Source organism: Dichotomopilus funicola (genome assembly GCF_033296635.1).
Source record: "Dichotomopilus funicola strain CBS 141.50 unplaced genomic scaffold C8A04scaffold_45, whole genome shotgun sequence".
In the NCBI taxonomy this organism is placed as follows: domain Eukaryota; kingdom Fungi; phylum Ascomycota; class Sordariomycetes; order Sordariales; family Chaetomiaceae; genus Dichotomopilus; species Dichotomopilus funicola.
This window is the reverse complement of record NW_026944066.1, coordinates 47,406-73,999: the sequence shown is the minus strand read 5'-3', so window position 1 is coordinate 73,999 and position 26,594 is coordinate 47,406. Positions and strand designations below refer to the sequence as shown.

General features: G+C 55.3%; 10 protein-coding genes across 10 annotated transcripts; 5 read left to right on the top strand and 5 right to left on the bottom strand.

Moving 5' to 3' along the window:
• Window positions 1-427: 427 nt before the first annotated feature.
• On the bottom strand, window positions 428-3,533 carry C8A04DRAFT_29986 (peroxisomal hydratase-dehydrogenase; the record flags this gene model as incomplete). The annotated part of the gene is made up of 6 exons (XM_062781210.1): window positions 428-704; window positions 799-1,254; window positions 1,315-1,460; window positions 1,600-2,022; window positions 2,081-3,304; window positions 3,375-3,533. 6 exons carry the CDS (start codon window positions 3,531-3,533, stop codon window positions 428-430), a joined length of 2,685 nt encoding a protein of 894 aa, XP_062635731.1.
• Window positions 3,534-4,817: 1,284 nt separating this feature from the next.
• C8A04DRAFT_13301 (P-loop containing nucleoside triphosphate hydrolase protein) lies at window positions 4,818-5,942 on the top strand (the record flags this gene model as incomplete). The annotated part of the gene is made up of 3 exons (XM_062777660.1): window positions 4,818-5,148; window positions 5,215-5,553; window positions 5,617-5,942. The coding sequence occupies 3 exons, from the start codon at window positions 4,818-4,820 to the stop codon at window positions 5,940-5,942; spliced, it is 996 nt and encodes a 331-aa protein (XP_062635730.1).
• A 748-nt stretch (window positions 5,943-6,690) lies between these two features.
• C8A04DRAFT_13285 (extracellular mutant protein 11-domain-containing protein) lies at window positions 6,691-9,012 on the bottom strand (the record flags this gene model as incomplete). Its single annotated transcript, XM_062777652.1, has 2 exons — window positions 6,691-8,518; window positions 8,645-9,012. Coding segments are annotated over 2 exons (2,196 nt in total), but the record flags the coding sequence as incomplete, so codon positions are not given.
• Window positions 9,013-11,787: 2,775 nt separating this feature from the next.
• On the top strand, window positions 11,788-12,816 carry C8A04DRAFT_38310 (P-loop containing nucleoside triphosphate hydrolase protein; the record flags this gene model as incomplete). The annotated part of the gene is made up of 1 exon (XM_062784200.1): window positions 11,788-12,816. One exon carries the CDS (start codon window positions 11,788-11,790, stop codon window positions 12,814-12,816), a length of 1,029 nt encoding a protein of 342 aa, XP_062635728.1.
• A 145-nt stretch (window positions 12,817-12,961) lies between these two features.
• C8A04DRAFT_38309 (actin-depolymerizing factor gmf1) lies at window positions 12,962-13,697 on the bottom strand (the record flags this gene model as incomplete). Its single annotated transcript, XM_062784199.1, has 4 exons — window positions 12,962-13,150; window positions 13,244-13,377; window positions 13,504-13,606; window positions 13,695-13,697. 4 exons carry the CDS (start codon window positions 13,695-13,697, stop codon window positions 12,962-12,964), a joined length of 429 nt encoding a protein of 142 aa, XP_062635727.1.
• Window positions 13,698-14,255: 558 nt separating this feature from the next.
• Window positions 14,256-15,673, top strand: C8A04DRAFT_29981 (MoaB/Mog domain-containing protein; the record flags this gene model as incomplete). Its single annotated transcript, XM_062781209.1, has 7 exons — window positions 14,256-14,372; window positions 14,501-14,545; window positions 14,603-14,697; window positions 14,768-14,785; window positions 14,849-15,141; window positions 15,222-15,441; window positions 15,523-15,673. 7 exons carry the CDS (start codon window positions 14,256-14,258, stop codon window positions 15,671-15,673), a joined length of 939 nt encoding a protein of 312 aa, XP_062635726.1.
• A 3,232-nt stretch (window positions 15,674-18,905) lies between these two features.
• Window positions 18,906-19,882, top strand: C8A04DRAFT_29980 (ras family-domain-containing protein; the record flags this gene model as incomplete). Its single annotated transcript, XM_062781208.1, has 4 exons — window positions 18,906-18,917; window positions 19,078-19,192; window positions 19,270-19,545; window positions 19,641-19,882. The coding sequence occupies 4 exons, from the start codon at window positions 18,906-18,908 to the stop codon at window positions 19,880-19,882; spliced, it is 645 nt and encodes a 214-aa protein (XP_062635725.1).
• A 2,037-nt stretch (window positions 19,883-21,919) lies between these two features.
• On the top strand, window positions 21,920-22,657 carry C8A04DRAFT_29979 (uncharacterized protein; the record flags this gene model as incomplete). The annotated part of the gene is made up of 1 exon (XM_062781207.1): window positions 21,920-22,657. The coding sequence occupies one exon, from the start codon at window positions 21,920-21,922 to the stop codon at window positions 22,655-22,657; it is 738 nt and encodes a 245-aa protein (XP_062635724.1).
• A 547-nt stretch (window positions 22,658-23,204) lies between these two features.
• On the bottom strand, window positions 23,205-24,352 carry C8A04DRAFT_38305 (uncharacterized protein; the record flags this gene model as incomplete). Its single annotated transcript, XM_062784198.1, has 2 exons — window positions 23,205-24,234; window positions 24,294-24,352. The coding sequence occupies 2 exons, from the start codon at window positions 24,350-24,352 to the stop codon at window positions 23,205-23,207; spliced, it is 1,089 nt and encodes a 362-aa protein (XP_062635723.1).
• A 469-nt stretch (window positions 24,353-24,821) lies between these two features.
• On the bottom strand, window positions 24,822-26,008 carry C8A04DRAFT_29977 (KRR1 small subunit processome component; the record flags this gene model as incomplete). Its single annotated transcript, XM_062781206.1, has 4 exons — window positions 24,822-25,185; window positions 25,243-25,399; window positions 25,482-25,674; window positions 25,754-26,008. The coding sequence occupies 4 exons, from the start codon at window positions 26,006-26,008 to the stop codon at window positions 24,822-24,824; spliced, it is 969 nt and encodes a 322-aa protein (XP_062635722.1).
• Window positions 26,009-26,594: the final 586 nt, after the last annotated feature.

The window sequence follows — 26,594 nt, the reverse complement described above, 5'->3', positions numbered from 1 at the left end:
CCGACAAAAGAGATCCTCAAATCAAAAACCAATACAACAAAGCCGCCCTAACCAGCGCTTCCCAATCCATCTGCCCCAACCCCAAAATAGGCAACTTCACCCGCGCCAACCTAGCAATAACACTAGCCATTCCAACATTGCGGAGTGCCTTCTCCGCTATCAGGCCCGGGTGTATATTCTCCGGCGTCCCTAATAATTTTGCGATTGTTGATGTTTCTTGCTGCAGTGCTCTGTATAGATCGTACGTGGTAGGGGCCGGACGCCGGACGGGAAATAAGGTGTCGACGTGTGCGTCGAAAGGGATATGGGTATGGGTATTTCTGTCCTCATCCTCATCCTGGCTATTATCGCTATTCCAACTCGTCACACGCTTCTCGCCCAACACACCATGCCCACTACTACTCATCCTCCCACCATCCCAGGCACTCTAAGCCAACTCAGCCGCGGCCCCACCAATAGCCAACTTGCCCGTCTCCTTCACCTTGGTCTGGAACACAATCTTCTTGCCGCCGTCTTCCTTCCACATCTCGGTGACCAGCGTCTGGCCGGGGTTGACGGTGCCGGCGAAGCGCACCTTGATGTTTTTGAAGGCGCCGAATTTCTCGAAGACGGCCTTGCCGGCGAAGCCGAAGAAGCAGAGGCCGTGCAGGATGGGCACCTTGAAGCCGCCCATCTTGGCGAAGGAGGGGTCGACGTGGAGAGGGCTAGTAGAAGAAGTGTGTCAGTTTGGATTGTCCCTTCTGATTCAGGGGTGGGTAGTTATAGGGAGTAAGTAGGGTAACAAGGGGGAAAACGTACTTGTAGTCGCCGCTCAAGCGGTACAGAGCAGCCTGCTCCTCGGTCGTCTTCTCCTCAACGACAGCATCCGGGGCGCGATCGGGGATCTTATTCGCCGCCGTGCTAGCGCCGCGGTTGGCGGGCTTCTTCTGCCCGTCGAACCCGCCGCATCCGCGGAGGAATACGGTCATCTCGTTGTAGAACACGTCCTCGCCCGTCTCGGCGTTGGTGGTTGTGACGGCGGACTTGACGATGGCGGCGTTACCCTTGTCGACGACCTCGAGCAGCTTGGCCTTGGAGATGAGGCGCCCAGAGGTGGGGATGGGGTATTTGCGGACCTCGAGGTACTGCTCGCCGTGGAGGAGCATCATGGGGGAGAAGTTGGGGACGAGGCTGTCGAGGCTATAGGGGGTTTCGGCGTCGAAGGGAGGGATCACGCCAAAGGTGGGGATGGCTTGGAACTCTTCATTGCCCTCGCTGTTTATTGTGTTGGTCAGTCAGGTTGTCAAGAAGCGGGCTGTGAAAGACAAAACGTACAAGACGTAGCGAAGGTCGTTACGCTTCGCGCCAATGCCGAGGTTGTACAGCATGACATCACGCTCGGTAAAGTTGAACTCAGTCCCGGGGCCCTCGATCTTGAGGGCTTCCTGGATAGCATCGAGATACTCGTTCCCGCCGGCACTCTACGGAGACACGTCATGTTAATATCATGTATTCTACATATAAAACCGGATATCTCATAATACATTTTATATAGATACAGTACAGCGATACAGACAGGAATCAGAATGGGAACAGGCGGGTTGGACAGTTTTATCATACCTTTCCTGCGCCGCTCCGGTTCTCCATGTTGGCCATAATCTTCTCCAGGCTGTCCTGCGTCTTCTCCGGGTTGTCGGCGCGCTTGTCAAAGGTGACGATGGCGTCCCAGTTCTTGACGACCTCCTCGGGGGTGAGGACGACGTCGACGGGGAAGCCGTGGCCGGCGGTACGCTGCCACCTCGTCTGGCCGACCCAGCCGCTGCCGACCTCGTACAGACCACCAGTAGGGTTGGGCACCTTGTCGCTGCAGAGAGCGAGCACCAAGGGCGCAATGTATTCGGGCTTGAAAGCCTGGACGAGCTCCTCGGGGAGGATGGTCTTGGTCATGGCGGTACCCGCGTTGGGGGCGATCGTGTTGACGAAGATGTTGTACTTGGCGCCTTCGATTGCGAGAGCACGCGACAGGCCGAGGATGGCACATTTCTGAGAGAGTCAGCCTGGGCTCGTCATTTCACGGGGGGATAGAAGGGAACGGTCTTACCGCCGCAGAGTAGTTGGCCTGGCCAAAGTTGCCGTAGATACCGCTGGTCGAGGTGGTGTTGACGACACGGCCGTACTTCTGCTTGAGGAAGTAGGGCCACGCAGCCTTGGTGATCTTGTAGGTACCACGGGCGTGGACGTTCATGACGGGGTCCCAGAGGCTGTCGTCCATGTTGGTGAAGGCCTTGTCGCGGAGGATGCCGGCATTGTTGATGACAATATCGATGCGGCCGAACGCATCAATGGCGACCTTGACGACGGCGTCACCGTCCTCGGCCGAGAACTTAGCACCGACGGCCTTGCCGCCCAGCTTCTTGATCTCGTTGACGACATCGTCAGGGTTCACGAGGTCGTTGACAACAACGGAAGCACCGGCTTTCGCGAACGCCAGGCAGTAAGCACGGCCAATACCCGCACCACCGCCGGTGACGAGGGCAACACGGCCGTTGAAGTCGATCTTCTCACCCTGCTCGTTGGCGCCCAGCTGCTGGGATTCTTCAAGCAGAGTCAGGAAGTCGTTAGGCCCCGAGGGGTACTGGGGGTTAGAGAAGTCGGTCACACTGTCCCACTTCTTGAGGATGGCGCTCGGGGTGTACGAGTCGTCACACTTGCACAGCAGACCGCCAGAGCGTTCCCAACGGATCTTGGCGACGTGGCCACCACCAACTTCGAAGATAGAGCCGGTTTCGGAGGTGTTGTTCTTGTGGACGAGGGTGGCGACAAGCGGCACAACCCAGTCAGGCTTCATCAGAGCCAGGACGTCCGGGGGCATGACGGTTTCGGTCATGCGGCTAGCAGCGATGGGAGCGATGACGTTGGCAAGGATGTTGTACTTAGCACCCTCCTTGGCCAGGGTCTCAGTGAAGCCAACCATGGCGAGCTTGGCGGCCGAGTAGTTGGCCTGACCGAAGTTGCCGAACAGACCGGCAGCGGACGCCGTGTTGATGACGCGACCGTACTTTTGCTTGCGGAAGTACGGCCAAGCAGCACGAGCGCACTTGTAGCTACCCTTGACGTGGACCTTGAAAATGAGGTCCCAGTCCTGGTCCTTCATGTTCTTGAAGCTGACGTCGCGAAGGATGCCGGCGTTGTTGATAAGGATGTCGACCCGGCCGAACGCCTTGATGGCGGTGTCGATGATCTTGTCGCCATTTTCAACGCTGTCGTAGTTGGCCACGGCCTTGCCGCCCGCGGCTTTAATCTCGTTTACTACGACATCAGCGGCCTAAAAACTATGTTAGCACCGGAGACCGCCGGACAAAAATGATGCAATAAAAAGGGACCTAAGTACGCACCTTGGAGTCGTTGCCTTCGCCCTTGAAGGAACCTCCGAGATCGTTGACCACTACGCTTGCGCCGCGCGAGGCAAAGAACGTCGCATACGCCTTGCCGAGGCCACCGCCCGCACCAGTGACGACAACGACTTGGTCGTCGAATCGCAATTGGCCCGCCATTGTGTATATGGATGGTATCTGACAAAAAAAGAGAAAAAGGATGTCCGCGGACAAACTAATAAAAAGGAAAAGAGGAAGAAGATGAGCGTTTGAGGAAGAGTGTAGCAATAAAGCTCACTCTTGTCGGACTGTCCGGGTATGGAATAGATCAGGTGGTGGAAGAGAGACAGAGATGGAGAGAGGTTCACAAGTCGAAGCAAGGTCAAAAGGGCTCGAGAAGCGCGGCTGGGAAATGCTGCAGCTCTTTTTATTAAGGATCTGGATCCACGCTCGTCTCTCTCGGGCGCGGCCTTTGACGTCGGCAAGTGGTTCAAGCGACACTGCTGGGCTGCCGGAAAGTTAAGCCGAGGCAATCGCTCCCGGCTGTCTCTGCTGCTCTGGCAATGGCACATTCCGTCTCCACACTTCCACACTCATCCACGGTCCCGCCGTTGGCCAGGATTGCCGAGGGCGGGGCCGCCGCCGAGAGAACAGACGGCAGGGGTTGTGGATGACGCAGGGCCTGTCTTCACATGCAACTCCCACCACACACATGGGCCTGTTGCGCTGTGGCCAATCAGGGACAATCGAGAGCACGCTCAATTCAGCTCAACTGCTCGTTTGGAAAAAGTCACCCGCCAAAGGAGAAAAGAAATGGGAGCGAAGGGTACAATCTTCTCTGTCGAAGTGATAGTTGAGGACACCAGAGAGAAAAGGCTTTAGCAACGAGGCAGGCAACCCTTCATTCTTCAAGAGTCGATGAATGGTAGAAAGTAAGGGCGAAATACCCGACTCCGCAGGTTCCATATTCGATCGAAACCTCGGTCCTGTCAGCGCCTCACCATCCCAGGCCATCCACGCCAAGCTCCGTCAGTCACATGGCTCGATCTCGGAAGCGTTGGAACAACCAAGAAGTTGTCATGGGGTTCGCCGAATGCACGCAGTAGAATAATCATGCAGCATCAGAGATATCTGGGGTGGGCACACAAACGGCATCTACAAAGTAGTGTACACCGTTGTTTCCTTCAACCTTCTCTCGGAAAATATTCAGGTTGCTTGCCATTCTGGACTTGGAGCTTTGTAGTCTCCCCACACATTCCCCGCGGTTCCCCAATCGATGCACCCCGCAATGCACATTCCGTTTGACCCCATCAGGGTCCCTGTCAGCATGTGTCATCATCGTACACCCAGAAACACCAAAAGCAGCATCACCACGGCTGCTTCAGCGTTACGGTTGTTGAGATGAAAACATAAAAAGTTATCAACGATACTGTCGCCTAAACCCAACGGCCAGCTGTGGATAAAATGGCAGCCACCCCCGACGTTCCGCTCCAAACTCGTGTCGTCGACGACAAGTCCCCAATCTGCATCCCCTTCATCCTCTCGCGCCTAGCCGCCTACCAACAAGAACACGCCCACGAAGCCATCCCACGGCCTTTTATCGTCGGGCTCAATGGCGTGCAAGGAGTCGGCAAGACCACCTTCGTGCGGGCGCTGGCAACCGCTCTCCAAGAAGGCGAGGGCTTGTCCACGCTGGTCGTGAGCATCGATGATTTCTACCTGACACATACCGACCAGCTCGCATTGGCTGCGAAACACCCGGATAACGCACTGGTACAGTGCCGTGGGGAACCTGGTAGGACTATCCCATCCTCCCTACCTACACCCCTGAAATACCTCTATCTAACTCTCCCCTGCCCAGGAACGCACGACATCCCCCTCCTAACAACCTTCCTCACCACCCTCCAAACAGCCCTCACCTCCCCCAGCCCAACGCCCATCCCAATCCCCCAGTACGACAAATCCGCCTTCTCCGGCCTCGGCGACCGCCTCCCCCCTTCGCTCTGGCCCACCACCTCACCCACCAACCCCCCACGCGTCCTCATCCTCGAAGGCTGGTGCGTCGGGTTCCGCCCGCTTTCCCCCGCCGCTGTTGAGGCGAAATGGCGGCGGGGGGGGACTCGCACACTGCATAAACATACGTTGGAACATTTGTTGTTTGTTAATGAGCAGCTTGGGGCGTATGCTGATTTGCTCGTTGGTAGCAGCAGTAGCAGCAGCAGTAGTGGTAGTAGTAGTAGCGGCAGTGATGGTAGTGGGAAAGGAAGCAGCGGCGTACTAGACGCCTTCATCCACATCGACGCAGAGGATACCGAGTACGTATACGCCTGGCGAGCCGAGCAAGAAGCCCAGCTGCGACGGGAACGGGGCGCCGACGCAGCCATGAGCGAGGCGCAGGTCGTCAAGTTTGTCGATGCGTACTACCCGGCATATGAGCTGTACACAGACGGGGTGAGGCGGGGGATTTTTAGGCCGGAGGACACAGACACAGAGACGGGCAGCAGCGGGAATAATGGGGCCAAGGTGGGGTGTCAGTTGAGGATGATTGTGGGACGGGGGAGAGAGGTGGTGGATAGTATGGTCATTTGATTTGTGGTAGGTGTGTTTGAGATAAGGGGATGGACATGTACAAGGCATACAATCTTATTCGCGTATAAAATACCAACCAGGGCAGTGATCCTCGGGATCAGGAGAAGAGAGGAGAAGAGATGAAGAATCTACTTGAACCGGATACACAGCCAGGTACAACCAATTCCCATAGCCATACCCATAAACCCCGACCGATCTATGCTATGATGCCCCTACCAATGCAACCTTCCGTGCCACCATAAAAATCGAAACAAAACATAGATAAAGATAGAAGAAAATAAAAGAAGAAAGAAAATATGCTAACGATCCCACCTCGCCGGGTGTCCCCATCCCCGTTTTCGTTTTTTCATGTCGTAAATTCGTCAAGCAAGCCGTAAAAACAAAACAAATCGTCAAAATCGTTCAGTCATGTCGTCCAAGTGTTAGGTATGTATGAAAAAAGCCCTAGTTCGTTGCCTTCTGAGTTTTCGTTGGTTGTCGTCAAGTCGTTAATCATGAAGAAAAAATAGCCCCAAATGCGCTGACTTAGTAATAGAAGAGGAATAAAAAGAGAAATGAAAATGGGGAAAGGACTTCATGTCGCCCCAGGAATTGCTGCTGGATATCAACTTGCCGTCGTATAACATCTCCTACCATGCGATTGATATACCTCCCATGTCGCCTGCAAGATCTAAACATCTCCACTTCGTGACAACTTCTCCCTTCCCTTCTCATATGCACTCACAGATCATCACCATGCTCCTTTCATTTAAAACTCAACATCCACCTCTTTCCCCTCCATCATCAGCCGGCCATCCTCCCTCAACTCCTCTAGCGTCCGCGCAATCCCCTCCATCTTGCCCCGGACGGCCTCCTCACGCGCGGCCACCTCGTCCTCAAACTGTTGTACCAGCCTACGCTTCGCCCGTCTTGCCTTGCGCAGCCGCTGCATGATATCTCCAAACTGCGACAAGAACCAGTCGCCAGCTTCCTCCCACTCATCGAGCGACACCCGCTGCGCAAAGAACTCGTGCTGGTCCATGGAGCCCTTGCGGCGATAGTGCTCGAGGCGATCCTCGATGGTGCCGCCGGTGGGGGGTGCGGTGGGTTGCTGGAGCGCGGCGGTTTGTGGGTCAAAATCGAAGGCTTGCGCGCGCAGGTCAGCGTAGCTCATGGCGTGCAGCTCGGCGTCGTTGTAATCGAGGCTCTGGCGGCGCTTTCGAGAGTTGGTCATGGGAGGCGTGGTAGTACTGGTGGTAGTGGTCGTGGTGGTAGTATTCGTCAGGCCGAGCCCAAGGGCTGGGGCAAGTTCTTTGGGGGGCGACTTTTGTCGACGCTTGCTGTTGGTGCGGCCAAGAGGAGGGGCCGCGTCGTTGAGCAGGTTATTACTGCTGGGGTTATTATGATTAATATGGTGGTTTTTGTGGTTGTTGTTGTTGTTAGCCTGCTGCATAAAGAGCGGCTCTGGTTGTAACAGGTTGCGCTTAGCGCGTGGTGTGCGGTCTTGCGCCTCTTGTAGTGCCGCCGGGTCGATCGTGCTAGGTGAGATGACGGCCGCTTTCGTCTCGTTAAACTCCGGGTCGTCGAATAGCAGCGGTGTCAGGTCCCTAAATAGAGTTGACCGCTTGTGTTCAATCTCATGCTCCGTCTCCCGTTGCCGTTGCCTCTCCCGTTCCCTCTCCTTTTCCTTTTCCCGCTCGCGTTCTCGTTGTCGTTCTCGCTCCCGGGCCATGCGCTCCTGCAATCTGATCTTGTCGATATGTCCGCCCGGCTCTGAAGGCTGCCTCTCTGGAGACAAGCTCACGCTGTGTGTGCTTGGTGAGTATCCTAACCCACCATTCTGTTCTGATGATGCGTTGCTCTTGATCTCACGGTTATCCCGGGTTGTGTCTCGGTACGGCAACTTAGTGCGTCTTAGCCCGCTGGCCTTCGTGGGTGTTTCCAGGACCTGGCTAGCCTCGTGATGGAAGATGTCATCCTGCTTGATGCTCTGGTCGTCGAAGATGCCGCCCTGTGCGGCGTTGACGGGGTGGGCATTCGTAGCAGCAGCCGTGTTGTTGTTGTTGTTTGTGATTTGGGTGTGTTTCTCGGAGGCTGTGTGGGTGCTGAGGGGGGGCACAACTTTGAGAATGCCGTTCTCACCAATGACGAACGGCAGATTCTCGTCATGTTTCGGTTGGATGCTGCGGGAGGGCGGGGCAGGGAGAGCTCTCTGTGGGGGTGGAGCGTCGCTGTAGTGGCGGGCGTGGGCATGTGTCCCACGTAGACGGTCGGAAGCGGACCTGCTCTCGTTGTCGCCAAACATGGAGGCCACGGTCGAGTCCTCCCACGCGTTGTGGCCCCGATCTCGCTGTGTGTCGGACGCAGACGTCCGGGTCCGGTGCAGCGGGTGCAGATGCTGCTGCCCCTGCTGCTGTATTGGGGGGCTCATGGTCGCGCTGGACTGGGATGCAGACGAATGGCGGCCGGATTTGGGCACCGGAATCGACCTCGTGCTGGCCGTTGCAGCGGTCGTGACCGTTGGGGAAGAGGTTCCCACAGTGGCGGGGGTTTGTTGATGTTGTTGCTGTTGTGCTGCCGCTGCTGCACCAATCGTGCTGCTGCTGGGTGGTTTGCTGGGGGAACGGGATTTCTTGCGCTCGCTTTTCCGCTCGTGTCTGTCCTGCTTGTCCTGCTTGTCGGATTTCTCGTGCTTTTCGTGTTTTTCGTGTTTGTGAGAGGACGAGTCGCGCTTTCGTTCCTGCCGTGCCGCGATGATTTCGTGTGGGGGCTGCAGCTGGGGCAGCTGCGAGGGATGGCTCCCGTTGGCTACCGAGCCCCCGGACAAAACAGAGCCCGTTGCTGGGATAGGCAGCCCCACAATTCCGGCCCGGGCACTGCTCGTGCTCCCGCTTTGGTGTTGTGAACTTGAGCTTCTTCCTCCACTCCCACTTCCACTTCCACTTCCACCACCTGCGGTGCTCCCGTCGCCCTGCCTCAAGAACAGACTGATCGAACCCAGTCGTTTCTTCGACGACGGCATCATGCTGAAACCCATTGGCAGCGGCCCGATGGGGGCGCGAGTTGGCGCGGCGACCGAATGAACGAACGAATCGACAGCGGCCCCACTTATCGAGACGGTCCGGTCATGCGACGACGATGCGAGGCTGCGGGATGCGGGATATCAGAGTGTGCGGTGCGGTGATACCGCTTGTTTGGGTTGGGTCGGTTTCGTCCGTCTTGGTTTGTTTGTTTACTTGTTTACTTTTGGGCGGGAAGCGGGCGATAGGATTGGGAAGAAAAACATCTCAGCAGGACAAGCAATAAGCCGCAAGCACATCGCGCGGGGAGCCGCGAACCCGGGGTTTATGAGGTATCTTTTTCGTCCCAGACGCCGTTGGGCGCGCGCTCTCGATTCGACAGCGACCTGAGATGGGGCAAACGGTGCAGGACGCGGTACTGCAGAAACTGCAGCAAGTGGGTGTGGAGAGCCAGGACATTTCGACTGGTTCTGGCGTTTTGATCCAGGGTTTTCTTTGGATGTGGGATGTGCGGGAGAAGGGTGGGAGGTCGAAATGCGTGGTTCCAATGAGGACCACCCAAGGCCAGCCCGGTTACCCTTTCTGACAGGCACCGACAGGGCTATTGCAGGGGCCGCACTGCTATAACTGGGTGCTGGCCGCGCGAAACTGGTCCTCCCACACGCCATCACCTGGGAGTGGTGAGCCCCGCCATGCAGGGTCCCGCCCAAAAACGGCTTCTCGTTTCTCCCGCGAACGTCCATTCATGCCCCTCATGCCACACTCGGGCTCTTTTCTCACCAATTCCATTTCTTTTCCTCCCGCATCAGACCCCCGGGGCCTCTCTCCTGACAGGCTGCCCTGTTCTTCTCCCGGCCACACCCGCTCCCCGGATTTTTTTTTTCGACCATTGGCAAATCGACCGCCGTTGGAATTTCCTCCTTCCCAATGGAAAATATGCAGCTTCTGCCGATGCCTACCCAACGTGCCCCTCCCCCCGCATCCAAAGGAGCGGCCCATGGAAGCCCGACCGGATGAGCACACCCTCCCCCGGGATACCCATCCCAGTGACGTGGTTGGCGAGGCGCACCGTCGATGCCCAATCACTTGTCGAGCGCAAAACTCGGCGGTGTCCGTTGAACAACTGTCCACCCCCCTTTGCCCCACTCGATCCGGGGCGGGATGGGTGCAGCATGTCTGCTCTTTTCATGTCTTCCTACCCTACGATGGGGCATCAAGGGTATGCATGAGTCGAAAGCGGGAGCGGGTATTGGGGACGTTTCTCTCCGATCTAGGACGCGGGATGAGTATGGGAGGGGGGCCTCAAGAAGAAACCACTTATTAGAAGACGACGGGCCGCCGTGAGGCATGCGAGTCCAAGTGCAGACCGCCACTCATCTCTTGTCCTTTGCCCTCACGTCGTATCGGACCGTTGGACCTTGTCACCGCTTCGCGGCCGATAGGCCCGCGGGTGAGTCTGTTCGAGTTGAAAAGTTGGGGGTCAAGCCACGGATGGAGCCGGTCTCAAGGGCGCATGTGATGGGTGACTCTTACGAGCCGGCCCCTTTTCAGTGCTTCAGTGCGATGTGAGTATTAGGAGATCCGACGGGATTCCCCAACGTCGCCGCTCCGGAAGGTGTTCCGTTCCTCTCAATTCTGGACGAGCCAGAGAGAGGACTCAACCTCGTGAGAAGCCGAGTCTTGGCCTAGGAAAGGAATCCCGTTTGCAAGACGCAGTGCCCGCGACAGGATACAGCGAGATAGACCCTCGCCTCTGTGTATATCTGCGAGCTGGCCCACGGACAGGTTTGTCTTCACTGTTCTGAACAACCCAGATGTGCCTCCTCGCTTCGGACTTTCAACTCTCACCATCTCATCACCTAGCCTCGTTAACCACAACCTTCCCCTGTTACCCCCTAGGTTTCCCCACTTCCACATCAACCGCAGCCTCGTCTCAAACCGCCCTTGCTTCAGCGCCAGCGCATCGCCAGCAGGCGTGAACTCACCCCTGAATATGGGCTGATCTTCCTTCCCATCACTTTCACTCATCTCGTCCTCCTCTCTTCCCTCCTTCCTCTTCAAGCAAGCGCACCATCGAGGCGTAGCCGGCGATCACGACATTAATCTGTCCCTGATCAACGGCTTGTACCAGCCGCAATTTATGAGTTCCTAGCGGTAGCCCTCTGGTGCTGCGTTAGACTAGTGAGGTGTCTGGTTTGAAAACGTTTAGGAGGGTGGTAAGTGTGCCAGTGAAGGAGGGAGCATTAGCTTTGGGGCAATGAGATGCCATCCTAGGAACCTCGCGTGGTGTGATGGTCCTTTAAAGTCGGAAGTGATAGGATGCGGGTTTGGTATTAAATGTTACAAAGGGATCCCGAGTTGATACTGGGCAGGGCGGGGAGTTAAGATTGTATACCAACTAAACGGTTTGAAGCTTAATCGCCTATGGGTTTATCAAGTGGCTCCGGAAACGATGCGATTGGAAGTTGGCTTGATAATCGACTCTAGTAAGCCGTCTGCGTCGATGTTGGTCTTCCGTCGGGAGCAAGAACGGGAAATACTGGTAGAATTATGTGACCTATTCGTTCTGGATTCGACCCGAAGAGTCAATGTATGGAAGGCTTTAGTTCCCATCGTGATACTGGCATTTAAACTTTGCTCGAGGTGCACATGAACTTGGCCCCACCATCCCACGTCTCGCAGCGATAAGATAAGCCCCACCATAATGTTCCGCCACGGTCATCACCTCGAGGCGATTTCTAAGCCAACCCCCAACCTTTCCAGCTCAACAAACCCAAGAAGTTCGAGGTATTTCACCTTCTTTTCCTACCCCGAAGACGCCCCGGACCCGGCGCGCCAACATCATAATGGCACCCTCTCTCGAACCTCCAGAATCCGTCGAGGACGTCCTCGCCAACCCCCTCAAACAAAAACCCCAACTCGTCGCCCCAGAACCCGAACACTGTCCCGGCCCAGAATCCCAACAAGCCGGCACCGCCGACTCCTGCGCCGGCTGCCCGAACCAAGCCATCTGCGCATCCGCACCCAAGGGCCCCGACCCCGACATCCCCGCCATCACAGCACGCCTCGCTGGCGTGCGCCACAAGATCCTCGTGCTAAGCGGGAAAGGCGGAGTCGGCAAGAGCACGCTGACGGCTCAGCTGGCGCGGGCGCTGGCGGCCAACCCGGAGGTGTCGGTCGGCGTGATGGATACGGATATCTGCGGGCCGAGTATCCCCAAGATGCTGGGCGTTGAGGACGGGCAGATCCACGTGAGCGGGTCTGGGTGGTCGCCGATCTATGTTGAGGATAACCTGGCCGTGATGTCGATCCAGTTCATGCTGCCGGGCCGGGATGACGCGATTATCTGGCGCGGGCCGAAGAAGAATGGGTTGATTAAGAAGTTTTTGAGGGATGTTGAGTGGGGGGAGTTGGATTTCTTGCTGGTGGATACCCCGCCGGGAACAAGCGACGAGCATTTGAGCGTCAACACGTTTCTCAAGGAGAGCAAGATTGAGGGCGCGGTGGTGGTCACCACCCCGCAGGAGGTCTCGCTGCTGGATGTACGGAAGGAGATTGACTTTTGCCGGAAAGCCGGTATCCGGATTCTGGGACTGGTCGAGAACATGTCGCTGTTCGTGTGTCCCAAGTGCACACACGCGACCGAGATCTTCAAGGCTACGACGGGTGGGGGGCGGGCGCTAGCGAAGGAGATGGGAATTCCGTTTCTGGGAGCTGTTCCGCTTGACCCACGGTTGGGTATGTCGTGTGATTATGGCGAGAGTTTCTTCGATGCGTTCCCGGATAGTCCGGCGTGTCTAGCGCTGAAGCAGGTCGTCAAGGGGATGGCGGGGCAGGTTGGGTTGGATCCGGATGAGATTGTGCCGGAGGGATGAGGAGAGGGGAGGTACGGAGCAGTAAGAGAGTAAAAGACCCAGATGTCCATTTTCAAAGACAGCAAGCAAATCGCCTCGCATATAGTAATATTTCCAACCGCCACAAAAACACAATACCCTCCGAGGTCTCAAAGCTTCCTTACACTCATGAAGGAGTCAACAACTCCTCGATGTTTTCCAAATCCTCGGCCTCGTCCACGTCAAGAATTCGTGTCACCTCGCTTGTGCTGCGCATCAACTCCTTTGCGCCGGCGTACAGCATGCGCTGCTCGCTGTTGCACGTTGCTGGCAGGTAGAAGATCATCACGTAAGGCACCGAGAGACGGCCAGAGGCCTGGACATAAAGTCAGTATTTGAAGGGCTTCTTTCAGAACCCATCCCGTACAATGGGCCCAATCCGTAACCGGAGTGGGAAGGGGTCACCCACCAGTGTCATGGGATAGCTCAGCAGGATAAACCGCGGCGAGTGGTCCGGCAGGTCGTCGGCTAGGTCCCTAATGGTATCGTACACCGTCTCGTCTTTGTCTTGGCGGATCTCCTTGGTTTGCTTATCAATCATGTCTATCTTTCTGTGAGTATTTGTGGGGGGGGGGAGGGGGGTTCTCAGAGCCATAGATGAGGTGATGGGCACGTGAGTCGACGCAGGAATGGTGATTCAGGTTCTGCCCGCTAAAGAAACATACATACAAATGACGGCCTGGGGACCCTCGGCCCGCGATGTCCCTAGACGGAACTTGCGCAGGTGGTCCTTGGTCTCTTGCGAGAAGGTGTATAGCCTGGCCTCGGAGCTCTGATGGAGTTGGGGAAAGTGAGGTGTTAGTTCAGGCTTTTTGCGGTCACTCAGAGGGGGTTAGGGTAAGGGACAGCGCGGTACATACCATCGTGACCGACGGGGCGGTTTGTAAAGTCTTATGATAATGTCCTTTTAAAACTGAATCCCGCGTTCTTGTATAGGGGTAGTAGCCGTCGTTAAGCTCAGGTCCACAATGTTCTCAGTCGCGTCCTGTTCAAGTGAGGTGAAGTGGGGGGGGGTTCCAGTTCTAACCTGACGTGCCTAAGAATGCCCCGCGTCAGGCGCTTCAGCCCCACTGCTGTTGGCAGTCCACCGCGCTTGCAGAACCCTCCAGCTTTCAGATGACCAGCTCTGCTAAGGTGAAACTGTCCCAACTTCCCGTCTTTCAATGCTTTCAATGCAGCCTTGTGAGTTGGTTTTGTGAATGCCCCTGCATGACGAACCAGTTCCAGCCGTGGACCTGTTCACCCCCAACGTCTTGTATTCCCATATCCGGGCTCTTCCCGCGTGACCCCTTTCCATCCACATGTTTGCTCGTCTATCCCAAGTCGCACGCCATCTCTCACGCGCTCTATCAAATCCCTCCTCCTTTTCCTCCTTCAGTGCTATCCCTACCACCCCGGCACTGCTACGAGGGACCCGCAGCATGGCGTCGACGACCACAGCAGATCAGCGCGCCTCGCGGAAAATTCAGACGGCGGCGTGTCTCATTATCGGCGATGAAGTGTTGGGTGGAAAGGCACGTGAGGATATCTCAGGGGGTGTTGGTGGGATTTAGGCTGACTGGTGCGAGTGTGTGATAAATGCAGACCAAAGATGTGAGACCCCTGGATGTACTAAGATATCATCAATCTATGAAGGCAAACTAATGCAAAAGCCGCCTGCCGATAGACGAACTCCAACTACGTGGCAAAATGGTGCTTCGGGCTAGGGATTGTACGCCTCCACTATGGTTTTACGCAGTTGACGAGATATTGTAACTTACCACAGTAGAATCTCAAACGGGTCGAGGTGATTGAGGACGACGAATCTGAAATCATCGAGGCTGTCCGCCGCATGAGCGAGCGGTATGACTTTGTCGTGACCAGGTACATCACATCCTCGCTAGCCCTTGTCTTTCGGTAGTCATACCACTCTGTACTGACTTTCAACGTCTAGCGGTGGTATCGGCCCAACGTACGTGAACCAACTCACCTATCCTATCCCTCACCCCATCTCCACTAATACTCACCGGCCCAGCCACGACGACATCACATACCAATCCATCGCCAAGGCCTTCAATCTCCCCCTCGTCCTACACGAAGAGGCCCTTACCCTCATGAAGAAGCTCTCCAAACCGAACCCGCACCAGCCCAACTTCCGCTGGGACCAAGATTCGCCTGCCCGCCGCGCCCGCCTGCGCATGATCGAGATGCCCACCGACGCCGCCCGTCCGCTGGCTGACCAGTTTGTGTTCCCCTGCAAGGACCTGTGGGTGCCGGTGGCCGTCGTCAACGGGAATGTGCATATCTTGCCGGGCGTGCCGCGATTATGTAGGTCCCCTTCCACGCTCTTCCCTCCTTCCCTCGCGACCCGTGGGAGTTGTTATGCTCGCTGACGAGATATACAATAGTCACCCAGCTACTAGAGGGCCTCACCCCTCGTATTCTGCCGCGGCTGCCCGACCCTGAGGGGAAAGGAATAGTGCGTGTGAGCATTGCCACGCCGCTGCCTGAGAGCGAGGTCGCCGAGTATCTGACTGAGCTGGCTGCGCGCGTCGGGTCGGAGGGCGTCAAGGTCGGCAGCTATCCACGCTGGGGCAAGAAGAAGAATACCGTGACGTTGGTGGGGAGGTAAGGATTTTCGTCTTGGGGGTTTTTTTTTGTCGAAACCTGCGTTGCCGAAGCTAATTATGTCGTCTTCTCTTCCGTTAGAAACAAGGCATTTCTTGAGAGCATCACGCCCGAGGTGCTGGTGTATGTTAAAGGGACGCTGCTACAATCCGGGGAAGAAAATGACACAGGTGACGAGAAGGAAGACGGCAAGGCGGATAACGGGAATGGTGCGGGCGGGGAAACGAAGTAGTCGCCGTGGTGACAACATACGCCCTCACATCAACAGCTTTGAGATGCATTTGAGGGACGCTAGGTGGAACCTTTTTTGTCCGTTGATCGTACAGTGCGCAGCCTACGGTCCAAGCTGGGCGCAACATTCCCTCTATCTTTCAGGATATTCTTGTCGCTTGCGCAAATTACAGAACCAACCGAATCAATCAGGGAGCCGGGCGAGAGTGTTTTTGGATACGGGATTTTGTCACCCTACGGCGTCGCCGTCGTTGCAACGCAACCTTTTCCAGCACGTTTCTCGGGGGGTGCGGGATCTCAGGGCAACGTGCTGCCACGGAGGTATGGTTCTTTTTCCATCCTCCTTCCCGGGACGGAAATGAAAAGATGAGGCCATCGTCGGATTCTCGATCTTTTTGTCCAGTCGTGGTGTGGGATAACCCCTGTGAACGAATTTGTTTCATTCCCGACGGGCCTTAGCGGGCCTTGGCCCGGGAGCTTGGGCTCCACGTCGACGTCCCCTGAAAGTTGGAGCTGATATCGCACTTGACGAAGTGAGGTACTGGTTTGAGGTGAGCCACCTTTGAACATAACGACTTCGGTTCGTGCTAGAGGCATCCTAGTTTGAAGATTGCCCTTGGTTAATCGCTATCACTGGCTTTTTGTAATAATAATAAGAAGGTAAGGCCGAGAAGACAAACCTGTCCGGAGGACTAACGGTATCTAAAATTACCCCGCAAACCCTGAGCTGAAAAAGGTAATATCAGGTGTGGAGGTCTTCAAATTCCAAAACAGAACCGTCCCCCCTTGTTTTCCATTTTCATCGCGAACGTCACATCCGTCTGCTTCCCCCCGAGACCTCGGGGCAATCTCCCGAAAGGATAGGGGTTGGCCATATTCGCAGCCTTGATGACCACGGGACTCGCAGGTCGCGGGGCAGGAAAACGATGAGAATCGGGGCTATTCGGGTCTACTCTCCCACGGAAGATGGATGCATGATCCACCACGTGCAATGCTCAGTTGATCGCCGCTTTCCCAAAAGGCCTCACCGGCCATCGGCGTTGAGCCGAGCAATGCAAGTGTTTTGTGGGAGCTGTTGCGGATCTCTGAAAGTTGAATGACTCGTTGCAGCCCATCGGCGGCCGGTTTGACCACATCGGTCATTGGCGTCGAAATGGGTTGAAACCGGGGTCTTGGCTCCGGGCTCGGTCAATGTTGACAAATTTGGCTCAGGAGTCGCGGGTTGTACGGTACCTCCGTTACGCCGATGGGGCACGAAACATTCCCTCCATGTGAGATCGGAGTACCGGCCTGTTGGTTGGGATTCGGGGGGATGCGGAAACCTGGTTCGGTCCCCTAGGACCACGCTTTCGAAGGCTTCTGGAAGCCGTATCCCTACCGTCGATAATTATTCAACAACCGAACAGGCTCGGGGTGAGCCGCAAGCGCGGGGTCCATCGGTTTCAATGGCACAGCGTACACAGTACGCTTATTCCAGCGTTGGCAGGCGGATCTGACGAGATAACTAGCACGTACTCTGGAAGTACTTGATGGCTGCAACTGAGTCGGATAAAGCGAGGCTCCACGGAGTCCTGGCCGATATCCATCACTCAGCCCTCCTCGCTGCGCCGCATCGCATCTCAGGAGAAGCCGCAAACTGCCACTTCCTCTCGAGGCGACGACATCCAATCGATACAAATTGTGTTGGCGGAGGAGCCGCTTCGCCAACCTTTCTTGTTGGGTCGACTGGGTCGCCACGCGGGCAGCCGTTCTCGCATGCTGCAGCTGGGCGGGGCCAGGACCGCTCTGCATCTGTGCCTGGCATGCCTAGATGGATGGTTCCAAGTATCTGCCGTGGTCTTCTCTTTGGGCTTCCCTCTTTCCTTTCTTGGCCATTCCGCCAATCCAGGTCTCACATGCTTGCCCATATCAGGTTGTATTTTTCCCTCCGTCTGCCCTCAACCTGCTGCCCTTCTGGGCCCGCCTTGTTCGGTCGGGGTCGGAGAACAACAAGGGAGTGCCCTGCGTGCCTCAACTTCAAGCCTCTGCGCATCGCTCAAAGACTGGGGCGCCTGTCGGCGTGAGTGTGGGGTTAGTTAGCAAGTTGGTACGTCCAGCGTCAAAAGGCCAAACGGCTAACGGACAGCCACAGAAATCCGCACAAGAACCCCTTTGATCATCGCTTGGCTTCTGTGTAGCCACCAGTAATTTGGACCTGACAGAACCTGTGCTGGAGCCACCGTCTGCTGCGTAAACACGGCTCGCGCGGGTTGATAAAGCCAAAGTCAATTCGGAAAAAGAAACATAAATATGCTGCATTCGAGTTGTGGTTCGCTCGTCGTCGGGCCCGCCACAGTGTGAGCGTGACCCATCTCCGTCAGGATCTCCCAGTTCTCAAGGAAAGGTCACCTTCGGGTACTGTGTACCTTGCAGGGATCCATTTCCTCTTTGGCCCCCCACCGCCTACCGCCGCCGACCATTCGCCAATCAACAACCGAGCAAGCCTAGTCTGCAAGTTACGCCCAGGAAGGCACACGGACCCTTTTCAACCCATGCCTCAATAGGCTTGCTCTTCTTGCTGCTCTTTGAGCTGGACCTGCAGCAGCACTTCTTCCCATCCCAATTTTGAGAACAATCTCGATTGATTTCTCGAAGTGCATTTTCCTGCATTTCAGCACCTCTCCCTCCTGCAACCGAGCATCGATTGACCCCGACGCGACCAGATCGCCTTGTCTTTAACGTCCCGATATCTACGCTAGGTTGACTTTCCCTGAGCCAGTTTCGGTGAAGGGTCCAAGTGACCGACCAACTGAGTCTCCCCCCCAGGACAGTTCCAGAGAAATTCGATTGCCGATCCCCACACAATCCAAAGGGGTGTTCGTTCGCCTCGCGTCTTTGCTCCCCAGGCCAGTCGTCTGCTTCCAGACAACCGCGTGCGCGCAACACAGAAAGCGCAACACAGAAAGCAGGGCATTTTCCTTTCTCTCAATCTCATCGTATGTCAGTATCTGGAAATACACTTCTCCTTCCCCATCCTCCACATTTTTCCCACGTCATAGCCAGCAGTCTTGTTTGGTTCGATATCGTGCGCGACCGAACAACCGACCGACTTCTGCCCTTTCGCTCGATCGAGCTCCGCCACTCATCCCCGAAAACGAAACGAGCGTGCTTCGGTCAACAATTGAACTAACAGTGCTTTTGTAAAAGTTGCCGCGCTTTTTTTCTGCCTTTTTACACACATTACAGCATTCACAATGTCCTCCAAGGTTTGTCTCAATATCCTATTCCCTTGTCGCCCCATTGTCACTGCCGTCCGTCCGTTTCTCGGCGCTTTCCTGCCACTACCCCGGGCGCGACCGGCCCTTCGCATCTCTTCCATCCGGCTCGACTTGGTTGACTGACATTGACCCGCGGTTGCTTCTCTAGTTCACGCGAGAATACAAGTTGGTGGTCGTCGGTGGCGGTGGTGTCGGCAAGTCGTGCCTCACAATCCAGCTGATCCAGTCGCATTTCGTTGACGAGTATGATCCGACCATTGAGGGTACGCGCGCAATTACTCAATCGCCCGACACGTATGTCGATAGGCACAGCAGCAGTGGAGCTAACGGGACAATGCAGACTCGTACCGCAAGCAGTGCATGGTCGACGAGGAGGTAGCGCTGCTCGATGTCCTCGATACCGCTGGCCAGGAGGAGTACTCTGCGATGCGGGAGCAATACATGCGCACTGGCGAGGGCTTCCTCCTTGTCTACTCGATCACGTCGCGTGAGAGCTTCGACGAGATCAGGACCTTCCAACAGCAAATTCTGCGTGTCAAGGACAAGGACGTCTTCCCCATGGTGGTTGTCGGTAACAAGCTGGATTTGGCGAGCGAGCGCCGCGTGACGGTTGAGGGTAGGTCTCTCCGCTCTTTGTCTTGTTTTCTTTTTCGGCGCACCAGTGCCGGAAAGGAAGGGCCAGTTTACATCCCCAGTGCTAACATCCTACAGAGGGCAAGGCGCTGGCTGAGGAGTTCAAGTGTATGTTTCTGGAAACCTCGGCCAAGACCAACACCAATGTCGAGCAAGCATTCTACGAGGTCGTCCGTGCGATCAGGAGGTACAACCGCGAGATGCAGGGTGGACCCACCCCCGGTGGTGGCCTCTCGCACAACGGTGTCGGCATGGGTAAGATGGACATCGCCGACGACGACGCACAGGCCGGCTGCTGCTCCAAGTGCGTACTGATGTAAACGACAAAAGCCATCCGCTCCACCTCAGAGAGGGACGACACCAGTCCCAGTTAATGCATCACGACGGCGGGATCTGGGTATTTTAGGAAGCGGTGGTGTGTGTACATGATTGGTTCCAGGGGTAAACAGTTCCGGCGCCTGGGAACCGGCGGCGGGACTATGCGCACACGAACTGAAAGGATGTCTTGTTTTATGCATCGGTCGGGAGTTGAGTTGCTAAGGGGGTATCTCAGGCCGGGCGGGCGCTTTTCTTAGAGTTGCCCGGCATGCTTGTGGGGGCAGCACTGTCGTTGGGCGGGCTCTTTTTTGTTAGTGCTCTGGACCTGGGCCTCGTACCGGCTTACTGGGGAGTAGTGGCGGTAGCAGCACTGCAACTCGGCCTGGTGACGATACGCTCAAGTGCTAGGGCTATGGGCCCCCCAAACTTCTACACCCGCATTTGGGGTTTCTATTTGGGAGATGTTGGGCTACACACGGGCTCGGTGCGGTTGCTCCCAGACTTGTAATTCATTATTTTCGCCGCCGAATTCTTTTGCTGTTGATTTATGCAAGCGCGATAACAAACTGCTCGTCCCAAACAAGCGTGACTAAATGTGACTGCTGACATTGGTGTGCAACAATCATGACCTCGCTTGGACTCTGTTATGGATGTCACAGCGTCACCGTTAACGATCACATGCCTATCAACAATCCTATCTTCAACCTCCAACGAATAGTCTTTACCCTGGCGTCAAAGCCCCTAAAAAACAACACAACACATACAATAACCTCCCGCTATCCCGGTCAATACCGAAAATATGCACTACCACAGACTTACGTGGATAGGACCTCCTCCAAGATGTCACCAACAAACACGTGAAATCCAAGAGACTCGTGGCCAGCAAGTAAACATTAACTCTTCTAGAAACATCCCTATCATGGTCCAATCGCTACACGTAAACCCAAAAATGTGATCTGCTATTCCGTGCAATGTTGCACTCGATTACGTCTCAGCCACCTCGTCAGCAACGGTGTTGGATCCCGATCCGAGACTACCGGCTTGTGTGACGGAAGAGTGGTACCATTACCGTATGGGAGGCTTCTTTTGCTCTCGGGTTTCTGTAATTTGAGCCGGGCAGAGTAGGAACTAGCTAAGTTAGAGTGTTGCATAAGGGACCTTCAAGATGAGGTATGTGGCTCAGCCGCATGACAGAGACGAAGGACAGTTGCGGAACAGCTAAGCGAAGCAGAAAGGACAGATTTATTATGTTCTGTTTTGGTTCAGGAAGCAAGGTATTCTTAATGTATCGTCTACCATTCTACCGTGTGGGACCTGTCAGCGCATGTCAGCCGAGCGGCAAGATCTCACGCAAGATTCTGTCCTCCAAGAGAAATATTGGTGGCGAGGTACGCATGTGATGCTGGGCAATACATTTATTTCTAAGCGCGTGTGTTCTCTACCTGACAGCTTGTTTCCAAATCTGGTCTCTCAATTTTCTCCCTTCTTCGCCTTAAGGCTTACATACAGCCTAATCCTTTGCCCCCTGTATGCCCGGCTGACACGGAAGTTTTCCGGGGCTCTGTCTGCGACCTCTCGGGGATTCCCCAGGTGGCTCCACACGGCTGCCGATCCGCCGGCCGGCCGGCCCGGCTGCGGCTGCTGGCGGGACGATCACCAGCCGGCAACTTAATTTTGACTTCCCTGGTCTGTTCTAACTACCTACCCTTTCTTTTGGGAAGATGACGGACAAGGGCGTAGGGACATTTGTTGTCTCTTTTATTGTAGTTTTTAGTTGTGGGAGAGCTTTGCTAAATCCGGTTCATGAAAACATAGGTGCATTTGCGGTTAAATGATTAAAGAGGGTGAATGTCCGAATTTAACCCCAAGTTGTATGTAAAATACAAAATATCACCAACCAACACACATCACACTTCAAACCAAACCTGTTACTAGTACCCTATCAAACCCACAAGCAAGGAACCAGGAAAGCAAAAGGAGAGTAATAAACCACTAAAACAACAATCTCTACACCCCAAACCCCACCAAGACAAAACACAATGTCCCCCCGCTCCTCCCGCGCCATCGACATCCTCCCGACCCCCCGCTCCTCCCTCCCCCGCTACGCAGCCTACGTCCGGGCACGCCACCGGTTCTGGGACCACTTCCCCTCCGGCGCCTACACCCGCGTCCCGACGCCCGGAACAGATTTAGAATGCGGGTTCTACGCCCTGATCATCTCCATGGAGCTCCAGCTTGACTATGTCTTATCATCTTCCTCTTCTTCTTCCTCCTCCTCTGAGCAGCAGCAAACTACGCAAAGTAGTGAAGGGCTAAGGCAGAGAATCAGGGTGCCCACGACGAAGGAACTGCGCGAGGTGTACGCGTCGTCGGCAGTGCGAGAGGAGAATGAAAGAGTGGGGATGGGGAATGGGTCGTGGTTTACGGCTGATCAGCTGGCGGCTGTGTTTGCGGAGTGGGGGAGAAAGTTTTTAAATGTGGTAGAAGAAGAAGAAGAAGAAGATGGAACGGCGGGGGATGAGGCGACGGCGGGGGGAACCAAGATACGCTGTCAGATGGGCTGGGTGATGGATCGGGATGAGGAAGTGGGTGTGGAGGGGTGGCCGGTGATGATGAATACGCCGGATGTGGACACGGGGGAAACTGGAGAGGGGATTGTGAGGGTGTGGGTGTGGAATGATGGGGGGTCGTTGAGGGGGGGCGTGGGGCATTTTGAGGGGTTGAGGAGGGTGACGGTGGAGGAGGGAGAGGCGATGGGGTTGGGAAGGGGGGAGTAAGTTGGCTGAGAGAGGTTGTTACTACGGTTTAAAAACGTGTGCGTGGGTTCTCTCTTCCTGGCCGTGTCATTCATCGCCGTGATTCTTAAAGAATAGACCTGGAAGGATGGAACTAAGAGGAGATAGATATGTCGAATTTGAATAGGGGTTAAACCATAGGTTCCTTATGAGCTCTCACATTCGGCTAGCAACAGGCCATACGAGAGTTGCTCTTCTGATCCTGGTAAGTCTTTGCATATGCACTGCGGTAGACGGCTGGTGTATATAGACGGTGCTCATCCTTTACTCAACCCTAAATTCCTTTCCCGGGACCTCCTGGGTTGTTCGTACAAAGTTCAGATGTTAAAGAATACCTAGGCGTCCCAAAAACAGGGATTCGGCTTAGAACAAGAATCTGGCTTCTTCGAGTACTATCATACACATCTAGGACACCGCAACCGGTAAAGTGCGCTCATATGTTGCCGCTGAAAACACCCAGACTGTCTTAAAGTCCCATCAGGTAAGATTGTCGATCCACCTTAGATGCCCAACCGGTTACCACCCAACACTACAACTTCGACGACGAATCATCCCCATCAATCTGAATGACCAACTTGCCAAACTGCCGACCAGCCTTCATATCCTCAAACAACCCATCAATCCCCTCCACATTATCCAACCCCTTCACCACCCGACTAACCACCGGCCGAATCTTGTGCTCATCCACAAACGCCACCATCTCCTCAAACTCCCTCTTCGACCCCATCGTCGTACCCTTCAACTCAATATGCTTCAGCGTCGCCTGCATCACCCAATCCATCTTCGGCCCAACCGTCATCCCATACGACGAAATCACACCCCCCGGCTTCAACAACCGCACCGATTTACTCACCACCTCCCCACCCGCGCCATCAATAACCGCATCCAAATACGGCCTATCCTTAGGCAACAACCCCCCCAACTTCTTCTCCCAATCACCCTCCCGGTAATTCACCCCGCCTTTCGCCCCCAACCCCACCGCCCGCTCAATCTTCCCCTCATCCCCAGACGTCACATACACATTACACCCCTTCGCCACCGCAAACTGCAGCACCTGCAACGCCACGCCACCCCCAATCCCCGTGATCAGTATATTCCGCCCAGGCTCCGCATTCCCGCTCTTACTGACCAGCGCCCGCCAGCCGGTAACCCCAACAAGCGGCAACGCCGCGCCTTCGGTGGGGGTGAGGTGGGCCGGGGCAGGAACGATATCGGCTTCGTCGACAACGATGTATTCCTGCGCAGTGCCGAGCCCTTCGGCTAGGCGGGAGGCGCCGAGGATGGTGAAGTTTTTGGCGAGGTCTTCGGGACCTGTCGGGTCGGAGGCCCAGCCGCGGGTGGGGACGAGGAGGACGGGTTTGTGCAGGAGGGGGTGGGAGTTGGAGCCTGCGGCTGTGACGATGCCGTAACCGTCTGCGAGGAGTGGGGAGGTGAAGGAGATGCCGGGGTATAGTTGTTGGCGGATGAATAGGTCGCGGTGGTTGAGGGCGGCCGCGGAGAGTTTGATTAGGAGTTGGCCCGGACCTGGGGTGGGTATGGGGACGGTGTTGAGTTGGAGACTGGGAGGATATCAGTATTGTACTTATGTACAGTGAATGGTAGGGGTCCCGTCTCTTACGGGTAGTAGACCTGGCCCGGCTTGCCCTCGGTCTTCTTGACCGTGAGCGAGTACGGCATATTGTGAGTGAGAGATGGGGAATTGATTAGCAATTGGTATCTTGTGGGTTGACCTAAGTTGACCTGGGGTTGGAATTGGTTTGAAGTATGTGGTTAAATTATGAGCTGTAGCATGAGCAGTAGTTGGTGTTCTAAATCGGCCGGTATTTAAGGTAATTAATGAAGTTCCCGGTTTTATTCCCACGGCATACGCCTTGAGTACTGTTACCGATTGCCCCCGCTCCCCGCACCAACGGATGACGCGTGCCTCGGCCCACTGCCGAACCGGGAGACCCATTAATAATCCACAGCCTAAGCTCTTCGAAGTAGTTTGTTGATACCGTTGTCAGCCGGGCCAACTATCTCCCTGCGTTTGGTGTATCGTGGAATTCGCCATGCTTGACGATCACCTCGACTGTCTCCAGTCGTCACTCGAAATACACAGGCCATTCATTACCAGCACCTCACTCCTCAGTTTCCCCCCCCCAATTCAATCGTGCGTCGTCTTCCTCTTCTTGGGTTTGGTTGCGGCTGCCCCTTCCTCAGGCGGGACATATTCACGCTCGCGCTCGCGTTTCTTCTCTTCTTTCTTCTGCTTAGCCTTCCCGGCCCGCTCCGCTTCAGCGGCCCGGTGTTTCGCCTCCTTCCCCAAGAAATATTCGCCTGTCTCGATCTGCTCGTCGACCTTGCTCTTCTCTGGTGCTGGCGGGAATGGCGTGTACGTCTTCTTGGCCTTATCCGTGACCTTGAATGGTGTGCGCCGCTTCGACAGTGTGCGCTTCTTGAAGTTGGGGAGATACCGGCTCCAGTCCTCGTTGGCCAGCGCCGGGTCCTTGGCCAGTTCCCGCTTGATCCTATTTGCGAGTTAGCTTTCTAGCTTCGCCTCTAAGTTGCCATCGGTCACGCCTTACATCAGCTCTTTTATCAAGTAGATCGGGTGGATGTTCTGCATCGTGTCCTCGACCACTCTCCGGACCTCCTTCAACCCCTTGAATGGCCCCATCACGGACACCGTGTTGCCGTGTACTAGGATATATGTTTGCGTGAGGAGTTCGAGCGCTTTCAATGCTGCTCACAGTCAGTCTCTACTCCGGAAATGTTCACCACAGTATCATTTCAGGATCCCGCCATTGTGGTTGGTAGTACGCACTTGTGCCGTTCTGCCCCAGTATCCGTTGTCGTCTCTTGACAAACCGCTCCTTATTTCGCACCATACTCCGGATCTTGATGATGTCGCACGCCATTCCGTCCTCGAGAATTTTGATGGCTTGTGGCGCTGGTACCGAACGGGCCAGGAGCTTAATCAAGTCGCGTGCGTTCAAGATGGCTGCGGGGTCAAATGTCTGGTGGACGGTTAGCTTTGAAAATTCACCGCCTGCCTACCGCCAGACTGGAGCGCAGAATCTTTTGCGGCCTGCTCACTTTTCTTGTTGTCTTGACAGTCATGGAACCCTCCACGAGATCGAGCGTCGCGGTAATGCCATTCTTGTCCAGGGCCTTTGTGATGAGTGGCCATGAATCCTTGAGATAACGCTCGCGGTATTTAGGAAAGAGAGTCATGAACGATGACTCCTCGAGAAACGGTCCCGAGGACTCGTCCTTGGTGAAGGGGTCAACCTTCCATTTGTCAATGTCGTCGGTGTCCCAGGGCTTTTCCTTCTTATGTGTGGATGGCATTTCGTTTTCTTTGGCTTCGTCGGCGCGAAGATGTGGTTTCCTAATTGGGCTTGTTGGAAATTTCCGGAAACTGCGATGTTCTCGTGTTGTATGTCTGGTCTTTGAGTGATTGGGGGGTTGTTTCTCCTTTTCTTGTCGCAAACTGCAACTGCAGCAACTTCTGGAAATTTTTGGGTGCTGCACCTCGCAGGCCCTTTGTAAGTGGGGCCCGGGGGGCATCCATGCACCTTGTCGCCTGCCTTCAGATCTTATCAACCGTTTTCTTTTCTTTCCTTTTGTTTCGTTTCCTTTTGATCTATTTTTCTTTAAAAATGAGAAAAACGACTCGAGCCACCAATAACTAGCTACAGACCATCTCTACAAGTTGATTAAAAAGCTGAGGTAAACACTAGAAACAAAGAACACAAGACGAGGACGTCCTTCTCACGTTTGAGTCGGTGGGTCCGGCCCGCTAGAGCGGCTGGAGTGACGTCCCGGCAGCCTTCCATCTTTTGCAATCGCGACCTCTTTTTCCTTTTCCAACTTGGGGAGCTAGTCCGTGACGAAGGCCGTTTCCCTTTGTTTCCCGCCCAACCATCGCGACATT